The 23,804-nt window shown below is 42.6% G+C and overlaps 1 protein-coding gene across 3 annotated transcripts in view; it reads left to right on the top strand.

Annotated features, from left to right (window-relative positions):
- The window catches only part of ADAMTSL4 (ADAMTS like 4), a 201,108-nt gene that overhangs the window by 92,682 nt on the left and 84,622 nt on the right, over positions 1-23,804 (top strand). For all 3 annotated transcript variants that reach the window (XM_073639550.1, XM_073639549.1, XM_073639551.1), the window contains exon 6: positions 3,743-3,879. In XM_073639550.1, the coding sequence (XP_073495651.1) occupies positions 3,743-3,879 (137 nt within the window). The remainder of the gene's footprint in view (positions 1-3,742; positions 3,880-23,804) is intronic.

The raw sequence follows: 23,804 nt of genomic DNA, 5'->3' as shown, positions 1-23,804 counted from the left end.
CGTATCTCTTTACTCATGGGCCAACTTTCCCGAATAAATCGATTATAACAGAGGCTGGAACATATACAGATCACTAATTATCGTTAAGGATTAGGTTTATCCAGCAGCTGTATTGGAGGTATCATCTTCCAAGTGTCCTCCGCATCTGTCGGGTGCTATTTCGGCTAAATATATTGGATGAAAGGTAAAAACAAAATAAACAGGATGTGTTTTCGAGTTTTGTTGTGGTAACCTAAATCTTACAATTATCATTTCAGTTAGTTTCGCCTTGGAAATGAAGGTTTTATTTGAAAAGCAGTTTCATATTGGTCAAAAGAAGATAAAATCCATTTGAGTTCAACCTACAGTTAGGTCCATATATATTTGGACAGAGACAACATTTTTCTAATTTTGGTTCTAGACATTACCACAATGAATTTTAAACAAAACAATTCAGATGCAGTTGAAGTTCAGACTTTCAGCTTTCATTTGAGGGTATCCACATTAAAATTGGATGAAGAGTTTAGGAGCTTCAGCTCCTTAACATGTGCCACCCTGTTTTTAAAGGGACCAAAAGTAATTGGACAATTGACTCCAAGGCTATTTCATGGACAGGTGTGGGCAATCCTTTCGTTATGTCATTCTCAATTAAGCAGATAAAAGGCCTGGAGTTGATTTGAGGTGTGGTGCTTGCATTTGGAAGGTTTTGCTGTGAAGTAAACATGCGGTCAAAGGAGCTCTCCATGCAGGTGAAACAAGCCATCCTTAAGCTGCAAAAACAGAAAAAACCCATCCGAGAAATTGCTACAATATTAGGAGTGGCAAAATCTACAGTTTGGTACATCCTGAGAAAGAAAAAAAGCACTGGTGAACTCATCAATGCAAAAAGACCTGGGCGCCCGCGGAAGACAACAGTGGTGGATGATCGCAGAATAATCTCCATGGTGAAGAGAAACCCCTTCACAACAGCCAACCAAGTGAACAACACTCTCCAGGAGGTAGGCGTATCAATATCCAAATCTACCATAAAGAGAAGACTGCATGAGAGTAAATACAGAGGGTTCACTGCACGGTGCAAGCCACTCATAAGCATCAAGAATAAAAAGCCTAGACTGGACTTTGCTAAAAAACATCTAAAAAAGCCAGCACAGTTCTGAAAGAACATTCTTTGGACAGATGAAACCAAGATCAACCTCTACCAGAATAATGGAAAGAGAAAAGTATGGCGAAGGCGTGGTACAGCTCATGATCCAAAGCATACCACATCATCTGTAAAACACGGCGGAGGCAGTGTGATGGCTTGGGCATGCATGGCTGCCAGTGGCACTGGGTCACTAGTGTTTATTGATGATGTGACATAGGACAGAAGCAGCCGAATGAATTCTGATGTATTCAGAGCCATACTGTGTGCTCAGATCCAGCCAAATGCAGCCAAACTGATTGGTCGTCGTTTCATACTACAGATGGACAATGACCCAAAACATAAAGCCAAAGCAACCCAGGAGTTTATTAAAGCAAAGAAGTGGAATATTCTTGAATGGTCAAGTCAGTCACCTGATCTCAACCCAATTGAGCATGCATTTCACTTGTTAAAGACTAAACTTCAGACAGAAAGGCCCACAAACAAACAGCAACTGAAAACCACCGCAGTGAAGGCCTGGCAGAGCATCAAAAAGGAGGAAACACAGCGTCTGGTGATGTCCATGAGTTCAAGACTTCAGGCAGTCATTGCCAACAAAGGATTTTCAACCAAGTACTAGAAATGAACATTTTATTTACTATTATTTAATCTGTCCAATTACTTTTGGTCTCTTTAAAAACAGGGTGGCACATGTTAAGGAGCTGAAACTCCTAAACCCTTCATCCAATTTTAATGTGGATACCCTCAAATGAAAGCTGAAAGTCTGAACTTCAACTGCATCTGAATTGTTTTGTCTAAAATTCATTGTGGTAATGTCTAGAACCAAAATTAGAAAAATGTTGTCTCTGTCCAAATATATATGGACCTAACTGTATGACCTAACATATTGATGTAGAAGAAGACAGAAAGATTATATTTGTGCCATATTAGGGCAAAGAATCTATAGTCTCGCTACTTGCACAGCAAAGAATCAGTAGTCTTACTACTCGTACAGTAAAGAATCTCTAGTTTCACTGCCATCACAGTATAAAATCTATAGTCTCACTGCTTGTACATTACGGAATCAATAGAGATGCTGCTCACACAATAATGAATCTATAGTTTCACCATCAGAACAGTAAAGACTCTACAGTCTCTGTAGCGCCGGCGTCCCTGCACACTTCCTCCCTCCCCCAGCAGGGATGCCGAGTCTCTCACCGCCGCGGCCTCTGTCCCACACTTCCTCCTCCTGCTGCTGCTGCCCTGGGCCTTCGCACAGATCGCAAATTACTGGGCACTGTACTTAGGGCGCGCACTCCCGCCCTCTTAAAGGGACAGCACGCAGTGTCCTAAAGTGTCCCCAGCCAATGGCTGGGAGGCACTTATTATTTAAGGCACCTCCACCTGTTGGGAGGTGCCTGAGCAATGTGTATTCTCTGCTAGTTACATGCTTGCTAGTTCTCAGGTTCCTGTTCTAGTTTGTCTTCCAGTACCTGCCTGTACCAGCCTGTACTTGCCTGTTTGTGCCTGCCTGTATATCAGCCGTACCAGTGTGTACCTGCCTGTGCCTGCCTGTATACTAGTCGTACTTGCCGCACCTGCCGTGCCCACCTGTATACCAGCTGTACCAGTCTGCACCTGTCATGCCCATCTGTATACCAGCTGTTTCTGTCTGCTCCTGCCAGTACCAGCCTGAACACCATCCGTCCCCACCAGCACCTGCCGTTCCTGTATTCCAGCTGTACCTGCCTGTACCAGTCGAGCTTTACCTTTCTAGGCCATTCCAGCTCTGTGCCCTTAGGGGTCAGCTGCAATGCGTCCGAGGTCTGTTCTAGAGTAGCACCTGGTGTCCATATGGAGCCAAGTCTAACCCTCTCTAGCTAAGAGCCAGGTGTTCACCTAGTTATGCCCCTCCAGGCTCTCTCCGGACCACGGCGCAGGGGTTCCACCATTCCCATCCACAGTCTAACAGCTTTTACAGTAAAGAATCTGTGGCCTTACTACTTGTATAGTAAAGAATATCACTGCTATATAGTCTCACTGCTCATAGAGTAAAGAATATATGGTCTTACTACTTGTACAGTAAAGAATCTGCATCCGTGGTGATGATTCATTTTTTTTTTCTAGACGTAGAGGATGCCTCCTTCTCACAGTTGCTGGTCTCAGTGTACAACGATTTGTACTTTGTAACTCCAGGTTTGGTAACTTGTTTTGGTACTGCAGGTTACCCATTCCCTTAACCTCGGTTGCTCTTCTCTGCAACCGCTCTAGTTCTGATACATACCCCATTCAGACAGTCACAATGTGGCCGCAGCTTGGCATCCTTACTATGGTTGCAACATCTGGACCTAACATGAGATTTTGTGAACCCTATGTGTGGTGTGATATCAGTTTGGGAACTTGAGATTTGTGATCCTAATATGTATGGTAAAATATGTGCCTGAATGAGACCTTCACATCTGTGGACATTAGAGTACCAACTCTGATACACACTGTGGTGGCTGTTAATAGTGATGGTCACTCAGCTACCGATGCCCATAGAGAGGATGAAGAGGCCTCAGGAATGGCTGAATGTAACATAAAAACATTGAGGAAACTCATAGATTTACTTAACATATCACCTCCTTTTCTTTTTATTTGCAGTAAGTGGAAATCAAAGGTGTGCCCTAAACTGTCGACCCATTGGCTACCGTTTCTACGTACGTCATACCGAGAAGGTCCAAGATGGAACTCCTTGTGAAGCTGGTTCTCAGGATTTTTGTGTTGATGGGCAATGTCTGGTAAGTATGATGTCTTAAGTCTCATGAGTCAGAATATAGTCCGGTGTTCACTCTTGGATTCGTAAGTGCCTCTGGTTTTCTTAACAATACGTTAAGTTTGTCCACATCACTGAAGAATCATATACGGTTGGCAATTTTAAAACATGCACCTTCTTATTTACAACCTCTGGTTGATAAATTTGTGGGATTGCCAAATACCGGGTACTATGAAATGTCTTCTTCACTTTCTTCGTTGCCTTGTCACCAACCTGTTATTTGACAAGAGGTAAAAGTTAAACATTTTGTCAGAGGTTCTGTAGATGATTCATATTACGATGTGTACAAGGACAGGATGTTTGTGAGACCGGATTAATTATAAGAGTTGTGAAGAACCTTAGATTGTGTCAAGGAGACCCCAAGTCTTCACATGTAGGTAATAGTACACAAATTACTAATACGTAGCTCAACCATGAATGGTAAACCACAAAGAACACATTCTACCTTGTCTAAGGAAATGTTTATGGCCCCGGCCCTTAAGAAGAAGAAGACTTCCCGAGGAGTTAGTCATTATGGCTGACAAGGTTACCTAAAGAAGAATCACACTTTGCTGGATTCGGCCTTGCCTTTAATCAATTATTCCTTATTTTCAGGTTGGGTGTCAAAGGGCACCAAGATCATTGATGTTGACTTTTCTTCTCATCAGTTTTCTATGGAGGGTTGACACTTAGATCTATCTTGATAAACTCAAGGATTCTCCTATAATTTACCAAACGCATTTTGAAGATGGTTGAAGACATTTTTTGTGTTTTTTTTTGTCATTGAAGCACTTTATTGGGACTGGATGGGGTTTTTAAGTTTATTGTTTAGCACAAAACCTGGAATTTGATTTGGATTTGGTTTGACCCAAAAAATTGGCTTTGCATCCAATAAATTCAGTGCGAATCGAAAGTGCCCTGATTTGTGTTCTCTCTCTAGACCCCAAGGTATAATAAATGAAGAGGAACAAAGTGTTGAAAAAAGTAATAAAATATTATACTCTCCTCACCACTCACTTATACTGCCACTGTAATCTCCCTGCCCCGTCCTCTTCACACTCCCTCTGGTCTTCTGGCTCCGACTTCTAGGCATCACTTATGTCCGACTCTGATTCGTTCATGCATGTCATTGACATCTATGACTTGGGTTACACCCCATATGATTGCTGCATACAACCTAGACATCAATCCTAATATGCGTGGGGATGGGTCAGCATTGGGCCTACAAGTCAAAACCAGAAGACCAGACAGGGAAGTGTGATGGCAGAATAGGTGAGGAGCAAGAAGAGTATTATATTATTATTTTTTTTTTATAAAAAAATGGCGGCCAGTGAATAGAGTTAAAAAAAAAAACTGATTTTTGGGGAAATTTTCATGTAATTCTATTTGGAACAAATCAATTTGCAACAAATCAATTTGCTTATCTCTATTTTTAAGTCATTTATTCCCTCTTGGTATGGGACTTTGCATACCCTGAAGGTTGGTGGTAAAAAATGACCATGAACACTTTCGTGATGGAATTATTAAGGTTAGTAGACCTTGCCTGACTGTAATTGGAATGTTGCCCAAACTCCTCAGGACCACTCCTGACTCTCTACTGATGGCAAATATCGAGGGGGAAAGAAGGATTGGACATATTATTGTTTAAAATGCCCCATCAATTGTTTTTACCAGAGATAATCTGACACCAAAGGTGTCAGGCAGGAATTCGTTCCCCTCTCCCTATTGTGGGATGAGTAGCTTTGGCTGAATGAGCGTTTGGCTGAAATCTATCTAAGATGTAAGGCCAATTTAGGAGAAATGAAGATTGATGGATGTCTGCATTGAGGTCTATTATGGGTGCTTTGTGTCTGCAAGGACAAGGACAGACCTCTACTCTGGTGCTGCCTTATATGTCTCGTAACTACTTTTCAAAGACAATCATTATACTGTAGCAGAACCAAATTGTAGTGAAGATCCATTATTCATATTATTTCGAGCTCTTGGCTTTGAGAAGAAGTGGCTCCTGTCCAGATCCAGAGGTGCACATTTCATTATTCTGGACAACCTCCCGCAGTCATGAAGTGGAGATCTATTCTACCCCACCTCCCAGCTGTTTCTTCGAGAAGACCATGCCACATCACATGTGTATGACCGGCCGTCCAACAATACACCTATTCTGTAGTTGTCTTCAATATCCCTACTTTCCTTCTCGCATCCAAATCACATGTTTAGTAAAATTCTCCGACAGATTTTCATTCCGGCTGTAACCTAAATCACATAGATTTAGTCTGAAATTTGTCTTAATCCCGTTCAGTGCATATTGAGCCTATGGGATTAACACTCTCTGATCTAGTGATATCATGAACCATTTCATTTTAGGAGACACTTCACCCTAGTAAAGTAATAGAATTCCATAGGTTAGAAAAAAGGATACCAGTTCATCAAGTTTTAGCCTACTCCATCAATTCTAGATCATTCATTGCTAGTGTGATTATTTTCCTTAATAATGAGTGTTACGAGGTAAGGATCTAGCCCTATTCTAAATTCTACTCTAACTGTAAAGAATCCTTTCCTATATCATGCCTGAATTGCCTATCCTCCATGCATAATGTTACTTGATGCTTGGAAGGAATAATTAGTTCCGGTGTTTTGTATACAGTACAGACCAAAAGTTTGGACACACTTTCTCATTTAAAGATTTTTCTGTATTTTCATGACTTTGAAAATTGTACATTCACACTGAAGGCATCAAAACTATGAATTAACACATGTGGAATTATATACTTTAACAAAAAAGTGTGAAACAACTGAAAATATGTCTCATATTCTAGGTTCTTCAAAGTAGCCACCTTTTGCTTTGATGACTGCTTTGCACACTCTTGGCATTCTCTTGATGAGCTTCAAGAGGTAGTCACCGGAAATGGTTTTCACTTCACAGGTGTGCCCTGTCAGGTTTAATAAGTGGGATTTCTTGCCTTATAAATGGGGTGGGGACCATCAGTTGTGTTGTACAGAAGTCAGGTGGATACACAGCTGATAGTCCTACTGAATAGACTGTTAGAATTTGTATTATGGCAAGAAAAAAGCAGCTAAGTAAAGAAAAACGAGTGGCCATCATTACTTTAAGAAATGAAGGTCAGTCAGTCTGAAAAATTGGGAAAACTTTGAAAGTGTCCCCAAGTGCAGTTGCAAAAACCATCAAGCGCTACAAAGAAACTGGCTCACATGAGGACCGCCCCAGGAAAGGAAGACCAAGAGTCACCTCTGCTTCTGAGGATAAGTTTATCCGAGTCACCAGCCTCAGAAATCGCAGGTTAACAGCAGCTCAGATTAGAGACCAGGTCAATGCCACACAGAGTTCTAGCAGCAGACACATCTGTTCAACAACTGTTAAGAGGAGACTTTGTGAAGCAGGCCTTCATGGTAAAATAGCTGGTGGGAAACCACTTCTAAGGACAGGCAACAAGCAGAAGAGACTTGTTTGGGCTAAAGAACACAAGGAATGGACATTAGACCAGTGGAAATCTGTGCTTTGGTCTGATGAGTCCAAATTTGAGATCTTTGGTTCCAACGACCGTGTCTTTGTGCGACGCAGAAAAGGTGAACAGATGGACTCTACATGCCTGGTTCCCACCGTGAAGCATGGAGGAGGAGGTGTGATGGTGTGGGGGTTCTTTGCTGGTGACACTGTTGGGGATTTATTCAAAGTTGAAGGCATACTGAACCAGCATGGCTACCACAGCATCTTGCAGCGGCATGCTATTCCATCCGGTTTGCGTTTAGTTGGACCATCATTTATTTTTCAACAGGACAATGACCCCAAACACACCTCCAGGCTGTGTAAGGGCTATTTGACCAAGAAGGAGAGTGATGGGGTGCTACGCCAGATGACCTGGCCTCCACAGTCACCAGGCCTGAACCCAATCGAGATGGTTTGGGGTGAGCTGGACCGCAGAGTGAAGGCAAAAGGGCCAACAAGTGCTAAGCATCTCTGGGAACTCCTTCAAGATTGTTGGAAGACCATTTCCGGTGACTACCTCTTGAAGCTCATCAAGAGAATGCCAAGAGTGTGCAAAGCAGTCATCAAAGCAAAAGGTGGCTACTGTGAAGAACCTAGAATATAAGACATATTTTCAGTTGTTTCACACTTTTTTGTTAAGTATATAATTCCACATGTGTTAATTCATAGTTTTGATGCCTTCAGTGTGAATGTACAATTTTTATTGTCAAGAAAATATAGAAAAATCTTTAAATGAGAAGGTGTGTCCAAACTTTTGGTCTGTACTGTATATACAGTGGGTACGGAAAGTATTCAGACCCCTTTAAATTTTTCACTCTTTGTTTCATTGCAGCCATGTGATAAATTCTAAAAAGTTCATTTTTTTTCTCATTAATGTACACTCTGCACCCCATCTTGACTGAAAAAAAACAGAAATGTAGAAATTTTTGCAAATTTATTAAAAAAGAAAAACTGAAATATCACATGGTCATAAGTATTCAGACCCTTTTCTCAGACACTCATATTTAAGTCACATGCTGTCCATTTCCTTGTGATCCTCCTTGAGATGGTTCTACTCCTTCATTGGAGTCCAGCTGTATTTAATTAAACTGATAGGACTTGATTTGGAAAGGCACACACCTGTCTATATAAGACCTCACAGCTCACAGTGCATGTCAGACCAAATGAGAATCATGAGCTCAAAGGAACTGCCCAAGGAGCTCAGAGACAGAATTGTGGCAAGGCACAGTTTGATTACAAAATAATTTCTGCAGTACTCAAGGTTCCTAAGAGCACAGTGGCCTCCATAATCCTTAAATGGAAGAAGTTTGGGACCACCAGAAGTCTTCCTAGACTTGGCCGTTCAGCCAAACTGAGCAATAGTGGGAGAAGAGCCTTGGTGAGAGAGGTAAAAAAGAACCCCAAGATCACTGTGGCTGAGCTCCAGAGATGCAGTAGGGAGATGGGAGAAAGTTCTACAAAGTCAACTATCACTGCAGCCCTCCACCAGTCGTGCCTTTATGGCAGAGTGGCTCGACGGAAGCCTCTCCTCAGTGCAAGACATATGAAAGCCCGCATAGAGTTTGCTCAAAAACACATGAAGGACTCCCAGACTATGAGAAATAAGATTCTCTGGTCTGATGATACGAAGATAGAACTTTTTGGTGATAATTCTAAGCGGTATGTGTGGAGAAAACCAGGCACTGCTCATCACCTGCCCAATACAATCCCAACAGTGAAACATGGTGGTGGCAGCATCATGCTATGGGGGTGTTTTTTACAGCTGCAGGGACAGGACGACTGGTTGCAATTGAAGGAAACATGAATGCTTCCAAGTACAAAGATATCCTGGATGAAAACCTTTTCCAGAGGGCTCTGGACCTCAGACTTGGCCGAAGGTTCACCTTCCAACAAGACAATGACCCTAAGCACACAGCTAAAATATCAAAGGAGTGGCTTCAGAACAACTCTGTGACTATTCTTGACTGGCCCAGCCAGAGCCCTGACCTAAACCCAATTGAGCATCTCTGGAGAGACCTGAAAATGGCTGTCCACCAACGTTCACCATCCAACCTGACGGAACTGGAGAGGATCTGCAAGGAAGAATGGCAGAGGATCATAGTTACATAGTTACATAGTTTATAAGGCTGAAAAAAGACAAGCGTCTATCCAGTTCAGCCTATTTCTTGTGCACTGCAGCTATTCCGCAGCGTTGATCCAGGGGAAGGCAAAAAAACCCATGCGGTATAGGCCAATTTACATCATTGAGGAAAGATTCACTTCCCGACTCCAATCTGGCAGTCAGATTAAATCCCTGGATTAATTAACTATCACTAAGCATAAGATGTAATTTTATTGTTCTCAAGAAAGGCGTCCAGGCCTCTCTTGAACTCATTAAGTGAGTTGGACATCACCACTTCCTCTCCCAGAGGGTTCCAGAGTCTCACGGCTCTGACCGTAAAGAATCCCCTTCTATGCTGGTGCAGGAACCTCCTTTCCTCCAGACGCATAGTGTGCCCCCTCGTCTTTGTCACCATCCTTGGTATAAACAGGTCATGGGAGAGATCCCCAAATCCAGGTGTGAAAAACCTGTTGTTGCATCATTCCCAAGAAGACTCATGGCTGTACTAGCTCAAAAGGGGGCTTCTACTCAATACTGAGCAAAGGGTCTAAATACTTATGACCATGTGATATTTCAGTTTTTCTTTTTTAATAAATTTGCAAAATTTTCTACATTTCTGTTTTTTTTACAGTCAAGATGGGATGCAGAGTGTACTTTAACCCCTTTAACGCCCAAGACGTACTAATACGCATCTGCGTCCTGGGACTTGGAGCCAGATATGTATTAGTAACTCATGGCGATCGTGCCCGCACACAGGCTGTGCGGGCGCGATCGCCGCCGGGTGTCAGCTGATTGTCACAGCTGACACCCAGTGCTATGTGCTGGGAGCGGTCCCGCACCACTCCCGGCACTTTAACCCCCGCAATGCTGCGATCGAAGTCGATCGCAGCATTGCGGTGGCAAGGGGAGATGATCGCGATACTCACCTCTCCTGCCGGCATCCAACGCTGTCTGCCACGGCTTCCCGAATGTTGCCATGACGACCCGATGTCGTCATGACAACATCCGGGTCACCAGACAGCAGGAAGATACTTTGGTCATGCGCAGTGCATGACCAAAGTATCTTCTGCATCTGCAGCACTGACAGCCTGTATAACACCGGGATGATGCTCCATCCCTATGCTATATAGGCGATCAGAATAAAAAAAAGTGAAAGTCCCATAGTGGTACAAAGAATAAAAGTAAAACAAAATGTTTAAAAATGAAAAAAAAAAAAAAAAAAATTGTAAAAATATAAAAAAAATAAAATAATAATCTACCAAAAATAAAAATATAATGTACCCATCAATAAATATTATTATGAAAAAAAAGCAAACAAAACAATAAAAGTACACATATTTGGTATCGCCACGTCCGGAACGACCTGACCTATAAAACTGCCCCACTAGTTAACCCCTTTAGTGATCACAGTAAAAAAATAAAATAAAAACAAAGCCAAAAAGAATGCTTTATCATCATACCGGCAAACAAAAAATGGAATAACACGTGATCAAAAAGACGAATGTAAATAAAAATGGTACCGCTGAAAACGTCATCTTGTCCCGCAAAAAAAACAAGCCGCCATACAGCTCCATCAGCCGAAAAATAAAAAAGTTATAGCTCTCAGAATAAAGTAATGCAAAAAAATATTTTTTTATATAAAATAGCTTTTATTGTGTAAAAGCGCCAAAACATAGAAAAACAATATAAATGTGGTACCGCTGTAAACGTACTGACCCGAAGAATAAAGCAACCTTATCAATTTTACCACACGCGGAACAGAATAAAAAAATGTAAAAAAAACCCCAATTCCTGTATTGTTGGTTTTAGTTTATTCTGCCTCCCAAAAATCGGAATAGAAAGCGATCAAAAAATGTCATGTGCCTGCAAATGGTACCAATAAAAACGTCAACTCATCCCGCAAAAAACAAGCCACCACATGACTCTGTCGGCCAAAATATGGAAAAATTATAGCTCTCAAAATATGGCGATGCAAAAACTAGATTTTACAAAAAAATGCGTCTTTTAGTGTGTGACAGCTGTCAATCATAAAAACCTGATATGATTCTGGTATCACTGTAATCGCACCAACCTGAAGAATAAAGTCGTCTAATCACTTATACTGAACGAGGAACGGCGTAAAAAATAAACTCTAGGGTTTGGGTTGTGCTAGAGTTAGGGTTGGGGTTAGGGTTAGGGTTAGGGTTGGGCTAGGGTTAGGGTTGGGCTAGGGTTAGGGTTGGGCTAGGGTTAGGGTTGGGGTTAGGGTTGGGCTAGGGTTGGGGTTAGGGTTGGGCTGGGGTTGGGGTTAGGGTTGGGCTGGGGTTGGGCTAGGGTTAGGGTTAGGATTGGGGTTAGGGTTGGGCTAGGGTTAGGGTTGGGGTTAAGGTTGGGGTTGGGGTTAGGGTTGGGCTAGGGTTAGGGTTGAGGTTGGGCTAAGGTTAGGATTGGGCTAGGGTTAGGGTTGGGATTTTTTTCGTAAGTAAAAGTAAAAAAAAAAAGATGACGATATGGCGACTAGTGTTGACCGCAAGTGCTCGCTACTTGAGTTTGCATCGGGTGCTCAGGAATGTACTGAGTATCGCGGGTGCTCAAGTGACATGCTCGAGTCTCTGCCCCATATGCTTTGCGGCCAAAAAAACCTCACGGGGATCGCCTGCCATGCACGAGCAATCCCTGCATGTTTTCTTTTTGGGGTGTCTAATAACTGTGAAACATGCGGGCGGGGACTCGAGCATGTCACTCGAGCACCCACGATACATGGTGCATACCCGTGTACCCGATGCAAACTCAAGTAGCGAGCACTTGCGCTCAAGACTAATGACAACTTATTCAATATGATGACCTAATGTTATCAAATTCTGTGTCGTACCTCTGGGTTCAAAATGTTCACTATACCTCTTGATAAAATCCTTGAGGGGTGTAGTTTCCAAAATGGGGTCACTTGTGGGGGGTTTCCACTATTTAGGCATATCAGTAGCTCTCCAAATGCGACATGGTGTCCGCTCTCGATTCCAGCCAATTTTGTGTTCAAAAAGTCACACAGTGCTCCTTCCCTTCTGAACTCTGCCGTGCGCCCAAACACTGTATTTTCCCCACATATAGGGTATTGGCGTACTCAGCAGAAATTGCACAAAAGTTTTTGGGGTCCATTTTCTCCTCTTACCCTTGTGAAAATAAAAAAATTGGGGCTAAAACATAATTTTTGTGGAAAAAGTTTGATTTTTTTTATTTTTACGCCTCAATGTTATAAACTTCTGTGAAGCACTTGGGGGTTCAAGGTGCTCACCACACATCTAGATAAGTTCCCTGAGGGGTCTAGTTTCCAAAATGGTGTCACTTGTGGGGGGTTTCCACTGTTTAGGCACATCAGGGGCTCTCCAAACTCAACATGGCGTCCGCTAATTATTCAAGCAAATTTTACAATCAAAAAGTCAAATGGCGCTCCTTTCCTTCCGAACCCTGCCGTGCGCTCAGTGTTTTTTCCCCACATATGGGGTATCTGCATGCTCAGGGGAAATTGCACAACAAATTTGGGTGTCCATTTTTTCCTGTTACCCCTGCGAAAATAAAAAAAAAATTGGTCTAAAATAACATTTTTGTGAAAAAAGTTAAAATGTTAATTTTTTTCTTCCACATTCCAAAAATTCCTGTGAAGCACCTGAAGGGTTAATAAAGTTCTTCTCAATGCATTAGAAAAACGCTTGGCAATTCCGCATGTGCAAAACGCTTCAAAAACGCGCGAAAAACGCGTGTCAAATTCCGCACGCATTTTTCCGGCCAAGGACATGCGGAAATTTTCCGCTTCATTTCTGCATCGTGGGCACATAGCCTTAGAATTTACCAAATGGCTGCAATGAAACAAAGAGTGAAACATTTAAAGGGGTCTGTATACTTTCCGTACCCACTGTAGATCTTTTTTTCCAAGCTGAACCAGCCTGATTTTTCATGTTTTTAATTATATAGGGGTAATACTTAGAGATGAGACAAACTCCCGAAATTATTTTTGGGGCGGATTCACTCGAATCGTTTGGCAGATTTGGCTAGATTCGAGTAAATTTGGTTTGAAATTAAAGTGACAAGAAAGGGTTAGAGACAATAGACCATTATACTCTCGTTTCCTACTGCATAGCCCCCCGACCAGTCCTCCTTTAGCTCCCTATGGTCTGGACAATGTTTTTTGGCACTGATTATGGCTCCTGTAGTTACATGAGGTCTGATGCATATGCGTCGTGCACCACATGACCGCGTAAGGCCTATTCAGCGTTGTAAGACGTTCCTACCTCCTAGACAAAACCGGGTGGGAAGCCAAGGGCAGGTGAGTATAGAGTCCTCTTGCTTTTTAACCTCTTCCCAGCCCTTAAAAGAATCTAGCAATATGGTGGCCGACTGGTTGCCATTTACCTGGATTCGAATAGAATTCTCACGCATCCAAAATTTTGAGGGATTTCGTAGCTAATTTGATATGTATCAAGTAATATTCCATTTATAGGAGACTAATATTACCTTGGGATCTCAAGTTTTTATCTCTTTTTATATACCATGAAATTGTATTTGCAATTGCAGCTGCTGCTTGACATTGAGTGTTCCTGTTTGTTATAATACACAAGTCCTTCTCCTGTTCTTTTATCTCCAGTTTTATTCCACTTACCAGATTATCTAGGTCTTTTTGTAGTGTTTTACAATCAAATAGAGTTTTAAAGAGGTATTCTCAAATTTGGAAGCTATTCCCTATCCATTGTTCGGATCACTTGGACCCCCAATGATCCCAAGAATCAGCGCTTTTACGAGCACCGTTTGAATGGTGTGGTGGTCGATCATGTGGGCGAACATTAAACTTGGCTGGCCTTTGATACTCCCATTGGAATGAATGGAGCTGCAGTGTGCATGGTCGACCACCTCTCCATTCACACGAGGTTCTTCAGAGCCCTTGGATCTCTGGAAGGTTCGGTGGGAGTCCCAGCAGTCAGACCCACAGCGATCAGGTAGCTAACGGCTAGTTGTGCCCTTTGGATCACTGGAAACCATCCAACCAATGTAGGCCACTATGACTATTAACAGCAGCTTATCCACTGCAGTACTGGACATGCTACTATCCATGTTGGTGCAACACCAGCCATGGCCACATAAGGGAGAGTGGTGCTGTGTCCACTAGCGTATTGATTCTTGTGCTGATCGGTGCTATCTGGAAAGTTGGACCCCAATAATTATGCACAGTATTTACTTTAAAACTAGAAGTGGGTTAATGACAGGTTCCTTTTTAACAATCTAGAATATTTTGGCTATTCCAAAGAGTACTACGTGTTCTCCTGAAAAGTTGATATGACAGCAGTAATAAATGGGATGTAATGGAAAGTATTTTTTTATTATTAATATCTGAAGTGTGCAAGCTGAATCCTGCAGAATAAAAGGCAATGGCTGGATTATTTTCAGATGAGATACGTGGATGTGTCATGATTACTCTACCTGCTGTAAATCAGGGGGCGGAGGAGATGACTAAATCCAGCATTCCTCCCTGAAGAACTAGTGGATACAGAATTATCCGGCCTAAAGCTTTAGAAAGAAAAAAACTAAGACAACTCGGAGTTGGGCTTTAAGGCTCAGTTTGGTCTAGTACACAGGTGTGGGTTTTGAAATCTTAATGAGAACCTTTCACTTTACAAAGATACGTTTATTTTTACCTGGTGTAAATGCCGCTGTTCACCTGAATCCGGCGATGTTTTTCTTTTCTCCCTGCTCCTCTCCGTTCCTGAGTTATGGCCCTCTCTTCCCTGTATATAAATCTAATTTTGTTAGCCAGCTGGGTGTGGTCCTCAAGAACACACCCACAATAGAGAGTTTATGACTACGCCCTCTTGGCTAACAAGACTAGATTAACATTAAAGAAAGAAGAGGCCATATCTCAGGAATGGAGAGGGCACAGGAAGAAAACAAAAACCTCGCCGGATTCAGGAGAACCGCGGCATTTACACCATATTTATGGCAAGTGGCAGATTCTCTATAAAGAGAATCTGTCACTACTTACTAGTTACAGTCTTTTGTGTGTTGAACTACGATTTTATCTCCTTTTACTCCCATTTCTGCAGTAGGGGGAATCTGCGCTTGTACATTAACTCCTATTACAGAATTTATGCCAGGACTTTCTGACTATTGCCATGCTTGCCAAATCTGCCAGAATGTCTAGAAGACTCCTAAAAAGGTTGGTTAATCCCTTGGGCACTGCCAAAACCGTCTATACAGCAGCACTTTTTTCTAATGTTTCTTCCATTAACGGAAATTGGAAGGGTCACAGAATAGGTGGAAAGCGGTATAGTCCAAAAAGCCACTTTACACCAAAATTTTTAGACACTGTCCTAGTAAATTTGGCACTGTCAAGGAACAAAAAGGAGGAAGGGGGAGGTTTGTGTAAACTTAATCTAGATTTGTGAGGGTCCTAGTTGGTTGGGGTGTTCCCTGGGTAGTAGTGGGGGGCAGACTGTAGTATTGTTGAGCATGCACATGCAGTCACATACTGAAAGTTGGCATCATTTATAGTTCTGGACTTGTTAAGGGTCTTTTGGGCACCAACTTGTGGACATGAATGTGGAGCTACACCTCAGTTACACCCCCAACTTTTCGCAAATGTTTACTCAATGGTGGCTAAAAGTTCTCTTTTGGCTTTTTTTCAAACTGGCCTACTGGAAAAGCCGTATGGATGCACCCTAAGATATAAGTCAGATCTGATGGCTTCAGCGGAAGTGCTTCCATGTTTACAGGTGCTATCATATACCCTCCTGGTAATAAATCCAAGTGCATGCTCACATACAAGATTTACACCTCAGTGTACCTACGGCACAGCCGGGTTCCATTAAACCTTACATGTGGCACGCAGATTGCAGTGTTGGTTTTAATGGTAGAGATTTCGCTCCTTCTGATAGTTAAGTTGCAGGTCAAAGGAAGTGGCTTGTTACTTCCCTCCTCATCTTGACATTATTAGTCCTGCAGGGATAACACTTTATGACTCCTTAGGGTTTTCTAATCAGTTAACAAGTATTGACTCAAGTACTCACTGAAGGTTACATGGTTTACATACTCCTGAAACTTTACATTGTCACTTCTAATTTCAAGCAAATTTCCTAATATTTCCATCTTAAGGCCATGTGCCCACGATGCAGAAATGCTCAGGATTTTTTTCTGAGCTTTTCTGCATCTCCCTGGCAGAAAAAATGCATGCGGATTGTACATGCGGATTGTACATGCGGATTGTACATGCGGATTGTACATGCGTTTTCCTGCTAGGGACATGCGGATGTGAAGCGTTCTTCACTTGCATTTCCGCATGCGGGTTGACAAGCGCTTTCCAGGCGATTTTAGCATCACTTGGAAAGTGCTTGACAACTTGGTCACACTATATAAATCCATGCAAACGGCATGGATTTATATAGTGTGACCCGATAGAGTGTCAAAAAAAAAAAAAAAAAATCTATACTTACCCTCCGATGGCCCGTGCTGTCTTGCTTCACTCCGTTCTCCCTTGCCGGCAGCGGTAACTGAAGGACCTGCCGACGTCAGCGTCGCTTGACCCGTCACATGACTCTGACGTCAGCGCAGGTCCTTCATTCCATCGCGAAGTGCCAGGAAGCAAGGAGGAGCGCAGCGAGGGCCGCCGGAAGGTAAATATATATTTATTTTTTATTTTATTCTTTTTTTTACAGCTTTTTTAATGGTACCTGGGTGTGGATGAGACTCTCCTCTCCTCTACACCCGGGTACCATCCGCTCATTAGGACGCGCCATTTACGCAAGTACAGATGCAGTCTTGCGGAACTGGCGCGTTCTAATGCAAATCAATGGCGGCGAAAACGCAGCGCTTCCGCAAAATAATTGGTTGTGCTGCGTTTTTTTCCGCAATGATAATCCGCAGCGGAAATGTCCCCAGCATGTGCACAGCACATGCGGATTATCATTGGGGAACATGGCAGGCCTTCTACCATGCGTTTTTTAAGCGTTTCTGCAGCGTTTTTGCCGCTGCGGAAACGCTTAAAAAAAGCATCGTGGGCACACAGCCTTACTATAAACTGTAAAGATCCCTGTGACGATACAACTTAAAATCTTAATTAGCCAGACAATTAGATTTGTTATTTCAAGAGAACTACGTTATTGTGTTTTATTAGAGATTTGCTGGCTGTGTTTTATTAATGTTCTGCTTGCTTGTCAGTTTATGTACACTAATTTAACTTGTAAAGTGTCCAACTTTCCTCTAATCTCACCAGTATCTCAGGAGCCTCTAACCATTGTTCAAAAATTGTCTAGGCTCATTGTGTAAGTGTTGAAAGAAGATCCGGCGGAGCCTTCACCTCAGGGAGTCTCACGTGTAGAACCAGGTGATGAGGTCGACCTGAGAAAGATACCTCCACTAATGCACACTTAGCTTTGGGGGGGGGGGGTGAGATCAGTTCTGCCATTCAAGGGGCTGAGCCCAGAGAAGCAGATGGTATATGTGTTTTTGCAGCAGTCAGACTTGGGAAGCAGAATCAAGGAGCATCAGAAAGACTTTACAAGGAGAATTAGAGACATCCTTCAGGAAAGTAGATGGATAACATGGCATCCAAATAGACACAGATTTGGATTTTACATGATTCTAGCCTAAGGGTATCGACTGGAAAGATACGGATCTGCTCCACTGACCATCAGGGAGACATGGATACATTTTGGGGAGATCAGGGAGGGACAAGGAAGTCACCTGGCCCCATGGATATGTTGTATGGGGTTGCCAGGAGGGACCCACCGATCACCTGGAACCCATGGAGACATTCAGAGAAGCCAAATTGTGACCCGCCGGTCACCTGGCCACATGGAAACTCTCGGAGAGGCCAGGATGGGACCCTCGAGTCTCCTGGCTTTGTACCTCGATGGACTGCTAGCTTCCTAAGCTTGCCGCTACCTTGTCTCTGTGGGAGCCCACCAGAAGCGGGGGGCCACTGGTTGAGGTAGTCGGCCCTGGAAGTCTCCAAAGTCGCAGCTGTTCTATCCCAGGCAGGCGGAGAAGGAAGGGTGAGACTGTGTAATGTTGTACCATCTTGGGTATTTGCTGGGACTGTTCTATGTATTTATTGTCCGCTTCGTGGTTCAATAAAGTATTGCCACGCTGTTTTACCATCACCCCGTGTTGTCTGAGTAGCGCTACGCCCACGGAAGACCCCGGGTCTTCACGGTCCCCATAGACCTTAGACACCTGTCGGCCTCACTAGTATTAAGCTTCCCAAAACACATTAAAGGAAAGTATTGGCAGAGCCAGATGACAATGTTATGAGAGTTAGCTGCCTCCTGACTCTTTCCTACTAGACGATATCAGAGGAAGGATCAGACATGATAATTTTCAACATGCTCGATCCTTTGTTCTCACAGGTTAGAATCCAACACCAGAGGTGTCTGGCAGTAACATAGTAACATAGTTTTTAAGGTTGAAGGAAGACTAAGTCCATCTAGTTCAACCCATAGCCTAACATGTTGATCCAGAGGAAGGCAAAAAACCCATGTGGCAAACACTAAGCTCCACATTGGGGAAAAAAATTCCTTCCTGACTCCATACGACAATCAGACTAGTTCCCTGGATCAACGCCCTATCAAGGAATCTCGTATATATAACCTGTAATATTATACTTTTCAAGAAAGGCATCCGGGCCCTTCTTAAATTTTAACAGTGAATCACTCATTACAACATCATGCGGCAGAGAGCTCCATAGTCTCACTGCTCTTACAGTAAAGAATCCGCGTCTGTGATTGTGATTAAACCTTCTTTCCTCCAGACGTAGAAGATGCCCCCTTGTCCCCTTCCCAAATTGGCTCTTCAGGTTTCAGTAAAGCAACTGAAGACAAATACATTTTTGAAGGGTTTTGACTTCCCATTTTAATTAAGCAGGTCACCTTAAGTAGTGGTTTATTGGGACTTCTACTGCCTGAACCACAGGTGATCAACTGTTATCCTGTTACCTTACTAAGGATCCCAATGTAAATGAATGACACTAAGGCGATGTTCAGATCTGCTCCAAATTCCTACTAGAAATCTGCTTTATAAAACTTCTTATTCAAGTCTATACAAAATCCAGTCCTGAAGAGATTTTGAAAATTTATGGTGCAAAAAAAGAAAGTGCAGGTCACTTCTTTGAAGTGGATCCTGATGGAAACTTCTCCAAGATGGGCAATGTCAATTCAATTGGCTGCAAAAAATGCTTCAAGAAAAAAACTCTTCTAAAAATTCTTCAAAACTGTTTCAGGAAAATAATAACTTCTCCAGAGGATATAGAATAATATCCACACTTGATGTAACTTCTCTGACCTATACTATTGCAGGGGAGAGCTCCAAGAGGAGTCATCACCTCATCTTGTGACATCTAGGTTGGGAGCTGTGGGACATGGTGCTCCTGTCATTTGGAAGCTCAACAACCATACCATCTAGGAGGACCATTCACCCTTTTTAGATGCTAAACTGGCCACATAATGATAAAGTGTCTGAAGATCTGAAAAAAACGTTTTATTTTGTTGTTTTTTTTTATTTCTTGTCTCCTTGCAGAGAGGCTAGCTTGAAAAGTTTTGATGATAATTTCTCCTTCAACTAAGGGGGCCTTAATGGAGATTCTTCTTTTGGGGAGTTTACTTTTTCCCCTGTATGATGTTGCCCTATTATAAGCATGCAGGGACATACAGGGGAGAAAGAAAGAAAATGCCCCAGATAAGGTCAGATTTGGCTTTCTTCTAACTGTGATATGGTAAGACTTGTGTGTCTAACCAAGTCACATGGAGATCTTACTGCCAATGCTTAGAGAGAGTACACGTACAGGAGGAGGATAGCTGTGCTGTGTGTCATTACATGCGACTCTCTGCATCTATTCCAGGAATCAGAGAATAATGCCCCTGTTTCTGGGATAGATACAAAGTTGTTTGTTGTTTATGTGACATGCTGCAGCTTTCATCTCTCGGTGATTTCATGTGATTACATTATGAATGACATGACAGTGCTGTGAGAAGAAAGCTGCAGCATGTCACCTACAATACACTGCTTCTATCCTAGGCACTGGGGCATTATTCTCTAATTTCTGGGATAGATGCAGAGAATTGTATGTAATGACACACAATGCAGCTGTCCTTCTTCCCCTGTACACTTATCACCGGCAGTGAGATCTCAATGATACCTGGTTAGTCATATCAGTCTTACCAAATCAGTGAAAAATACGATTCTAAGCTTCTCTGAGGTTATTTGCATTTTTTCACCCTGTATGATGCCACCTGCTTATGATTGGGCAACGACCTACAGGGGGAAAAAGTAACAGCCCCCAGAGAAGAATCTCTACTAGCGCCCCTTTGGCCGAAGGAGAAATTAGCATATAAACTTAAGAACCTAATTTCTCCACCATGAAGATTAATATATATTTATATATATATATATATATATATATATATATATATATATATGTATGTATATATACAGTACAGACCAAAAGTTTGGACACACATTCTCATTTAAAGATTTTTCTGTATTTTCATGACTATGAAATTTGTACATTCACACTGAAGGCATCAAAACTATGAATTAACACATGTGGAATTATATACTTAACAAAAAAGCGTGAAACAACTGAAAATATGTCTTATATTCTAGATTCTTCAAAGTAGCCACCTTTTGCTTTGATGACTGCTTTGCGCACTCTTGGCATTCTCTTGATGAGCTTCAAGAGGTAGTCACCGGAAATGGTCTTCCAACAATCTTGAAGGAGTTCCCAGAGATGTTTAGCACTTGTTGGCCCCTTTGCCTTCACTCTGCGGCCCAGCTCACCCCAAACCATCTCGATTGGGTTCAGGTCTGGTGACTGTGGAGGCCAGGTCATCTGGCGTAGCACCCCATCACTCTCCCTCTTGGTCAAATAGCCCTTACACAGCCTGGAGGTGTGTTTGGGGTCATTGTCCTGTTGAAAAATAAATGAAGGTCCAACTAAACGCAAACCAGATGGAATAGCATGCCGCTGCAAGATGCTGTGGTAGCCATGCTGGTTCAGTATGCCTTCAATTTTGAATAAATCCCCAACAGTGTCACCAGCAAAGCACCCCCACACCATCACACCTCCTCCTCCATGCTTCACGGTGGGAACCAGGCATGTAGATTCCATCCGTTCATCTTTTCTGCGTCGCACAAAGACACGGTGGTTGGAACCAAAGATCTCAAATTTGGACTCATCAGACCAAAGCACAGATTTCCACTGGTCTAATGTTCATCCCTTGTGTTCTTTAGCCCAAACAAGTCTCTTCTGCTTGTTGCCTGTCCTTAGCAGGGGTTTCCCAGCAGCTATTTTACCATGAAGGCCTGCTGCACAAAGTCTCCTCTTAACAGTTGTTGTAGAGATGTGTCTGCTGCTAGAACTCTGTGTGGCATTGACCTGGTCTCTAATCTGAGCTGCTGTTAACCTGCGATTTCTGAGGCTGGTGACTCAGATAAACTTATCCTCAGAAGCAGAGGTGACTCTTGGTCTTCTTTTCCTGGGGCGGTCCTCATGTGAGCCAGTTTCTTTGTAGCGCTTGATGGTTTTTTCAACTGCGCTTGGGGACACTTTCAAACTTTGCCCAATTTTTCGGACTGACTGACCTTCATTTCTTAAAGTAATGATGGCCACTCGTTTTTCTTTACTTAGCTGCTTTTTTCTTGCCATAATACAAATTCTAACAGTCTATTCAGTAGGACTATCAGCTGTGTATCCACCTGACTTCTGCACAACACAACTGATGGTCCCAACCCCATTTATAAGGCAAGAAATCCCACTTATTAAACCTGACAGGGCACACCTGTGAAGTGAAAACCATTTCCGGTGACTACCTCTTGGAGCTCATCAAGAGAATGCCAAGAGTGTGCAAAGCAGTCATTAAAGCAAAAGGTGGCTACTTTGAAGAACCTAGAATATAAGACATATTTTCAGTTGTTTCACACTTTTTTGTTAAGTATATAATTCCACATGTGTTAATTCATAGTTTTGATGCCTTCAGTGTGAATGTACAATTTTCAAAGTCATGAAAATACAGAAAAATCTTTAAATGAGAAGGTGTGTCCAAACTTTTGGTCTGTACTGTATATATGTTTTATTCAAATCTTCAGCCAACTTATCATATATAGTATAGCATGTAAAAAGTGGTAAGAGATCCTCTTTAAAAATGTGTTGGAGAGATTGTGTTCAGGAAGTCTGGTTAGGTGTAGGGCGTATAGTAATTTATGTGAATAATCAGCAAAAAGGGAACTATGCCTTCCGTGTGTTAGTCAGTGAAGAAATGTTCAGCTCATCCCTTGTATTTCCCATTCTCACCACACCGTGAAGTGAGAAATATCTACCCCTCTCCTACAGCAACTGTTGTTCTCGAAGCGGAAGCTGCTGCCTCATTAATCCTGCTACCCTCAGAAAGATAAATTGCACTTGTTATTTCATAGAGGTCACCTGCGGGAGATATATACCGAGTGAGGGCAGAGAGCAGGGTCTGACTGTACAAATTCTGGGCTGGTGAGAAGTAATATTTCACTGTAAGCTGTGGAGGTCTTGTAGACCACCCAGCAGGACCATTCCTGGAGCCACTTGTCAGGTTCACACTGCTAATTTTGGGGGCAGTAATTACTATTGACTTTTTGCACCTTCTTTAGTGACACCATACTGAGATTTGGAAAGGACTTCTCACATAGCATAATAAGAACTCATGATACCAACATGCTTACCATCTCCAGATATCATTTACAACTGACTGTCGATATGAGATCTTCCCTCTATATGAAATTACTGTGGGTTGTGCATGTGGATAGTTTTTAGCCCCTTATGTAAGGGCCAGAAAACTTTCTTTCCATCTATTTTACTGTTCCCCACCCCGCTACAATTGATTGACAGGTCGCTCCCATGTGTATACCTACAGAGAGATATGTCAAGGAACCGGAGCGGGTGGTGCGTCATCAAAATGTGGTTTGGGCCACATGAATCTAGTAACAGGTTCCCTTTAATGGGCTTTACAACATAACTAGACATATTTACCAAGCCAGAAACCCATTTACATACTTCTGTTTGGGGTTATTTGCTCCTCATCAGTGAAAAACAGGGTCTAGCTGGCTGTAAGATAAAGATAAGCCTCTGCCAAAGATGTCTGGCAGTGGCTCTTTCAAAAAGAACACTGTAGCGCTGCTGTGTATAGGAGAGTGAGGAGAGATAGCTGACTGACGCACAATGTTTTGGCCGACAGCTATCTGATGTGTTTGGGGGGGACTTTAAAGTATTAGCACCTTTTACCTTGATGGAAAGAGGACTGTCATCAGCACCATCTTGATCAAGGGA

The sequence above is a fragment of the Phyllobates terribilis genome, unplaced genomic scaffold, assembly GCF_046119375.1.
Source record: "Phyllobates terribilis strain yellow unplaced genomic scaffold, ASM4611937v1 Scaffold_7__3_contigs__length_470593459, whole genome shotgun sequence".
In the NCBI taxonomy this organism is placed as follows: domain Eukaryota; kingdom Metazoa; phylum Chordata; class Amphibia; order Anura; family Dendrobatidae; genus Phyllobates; species Phyllobates terribilis.
Note: the sequence above shows the minus strand (reverse complement) of the source record. Positions and strands in the feature narration are given on the sequence as shown.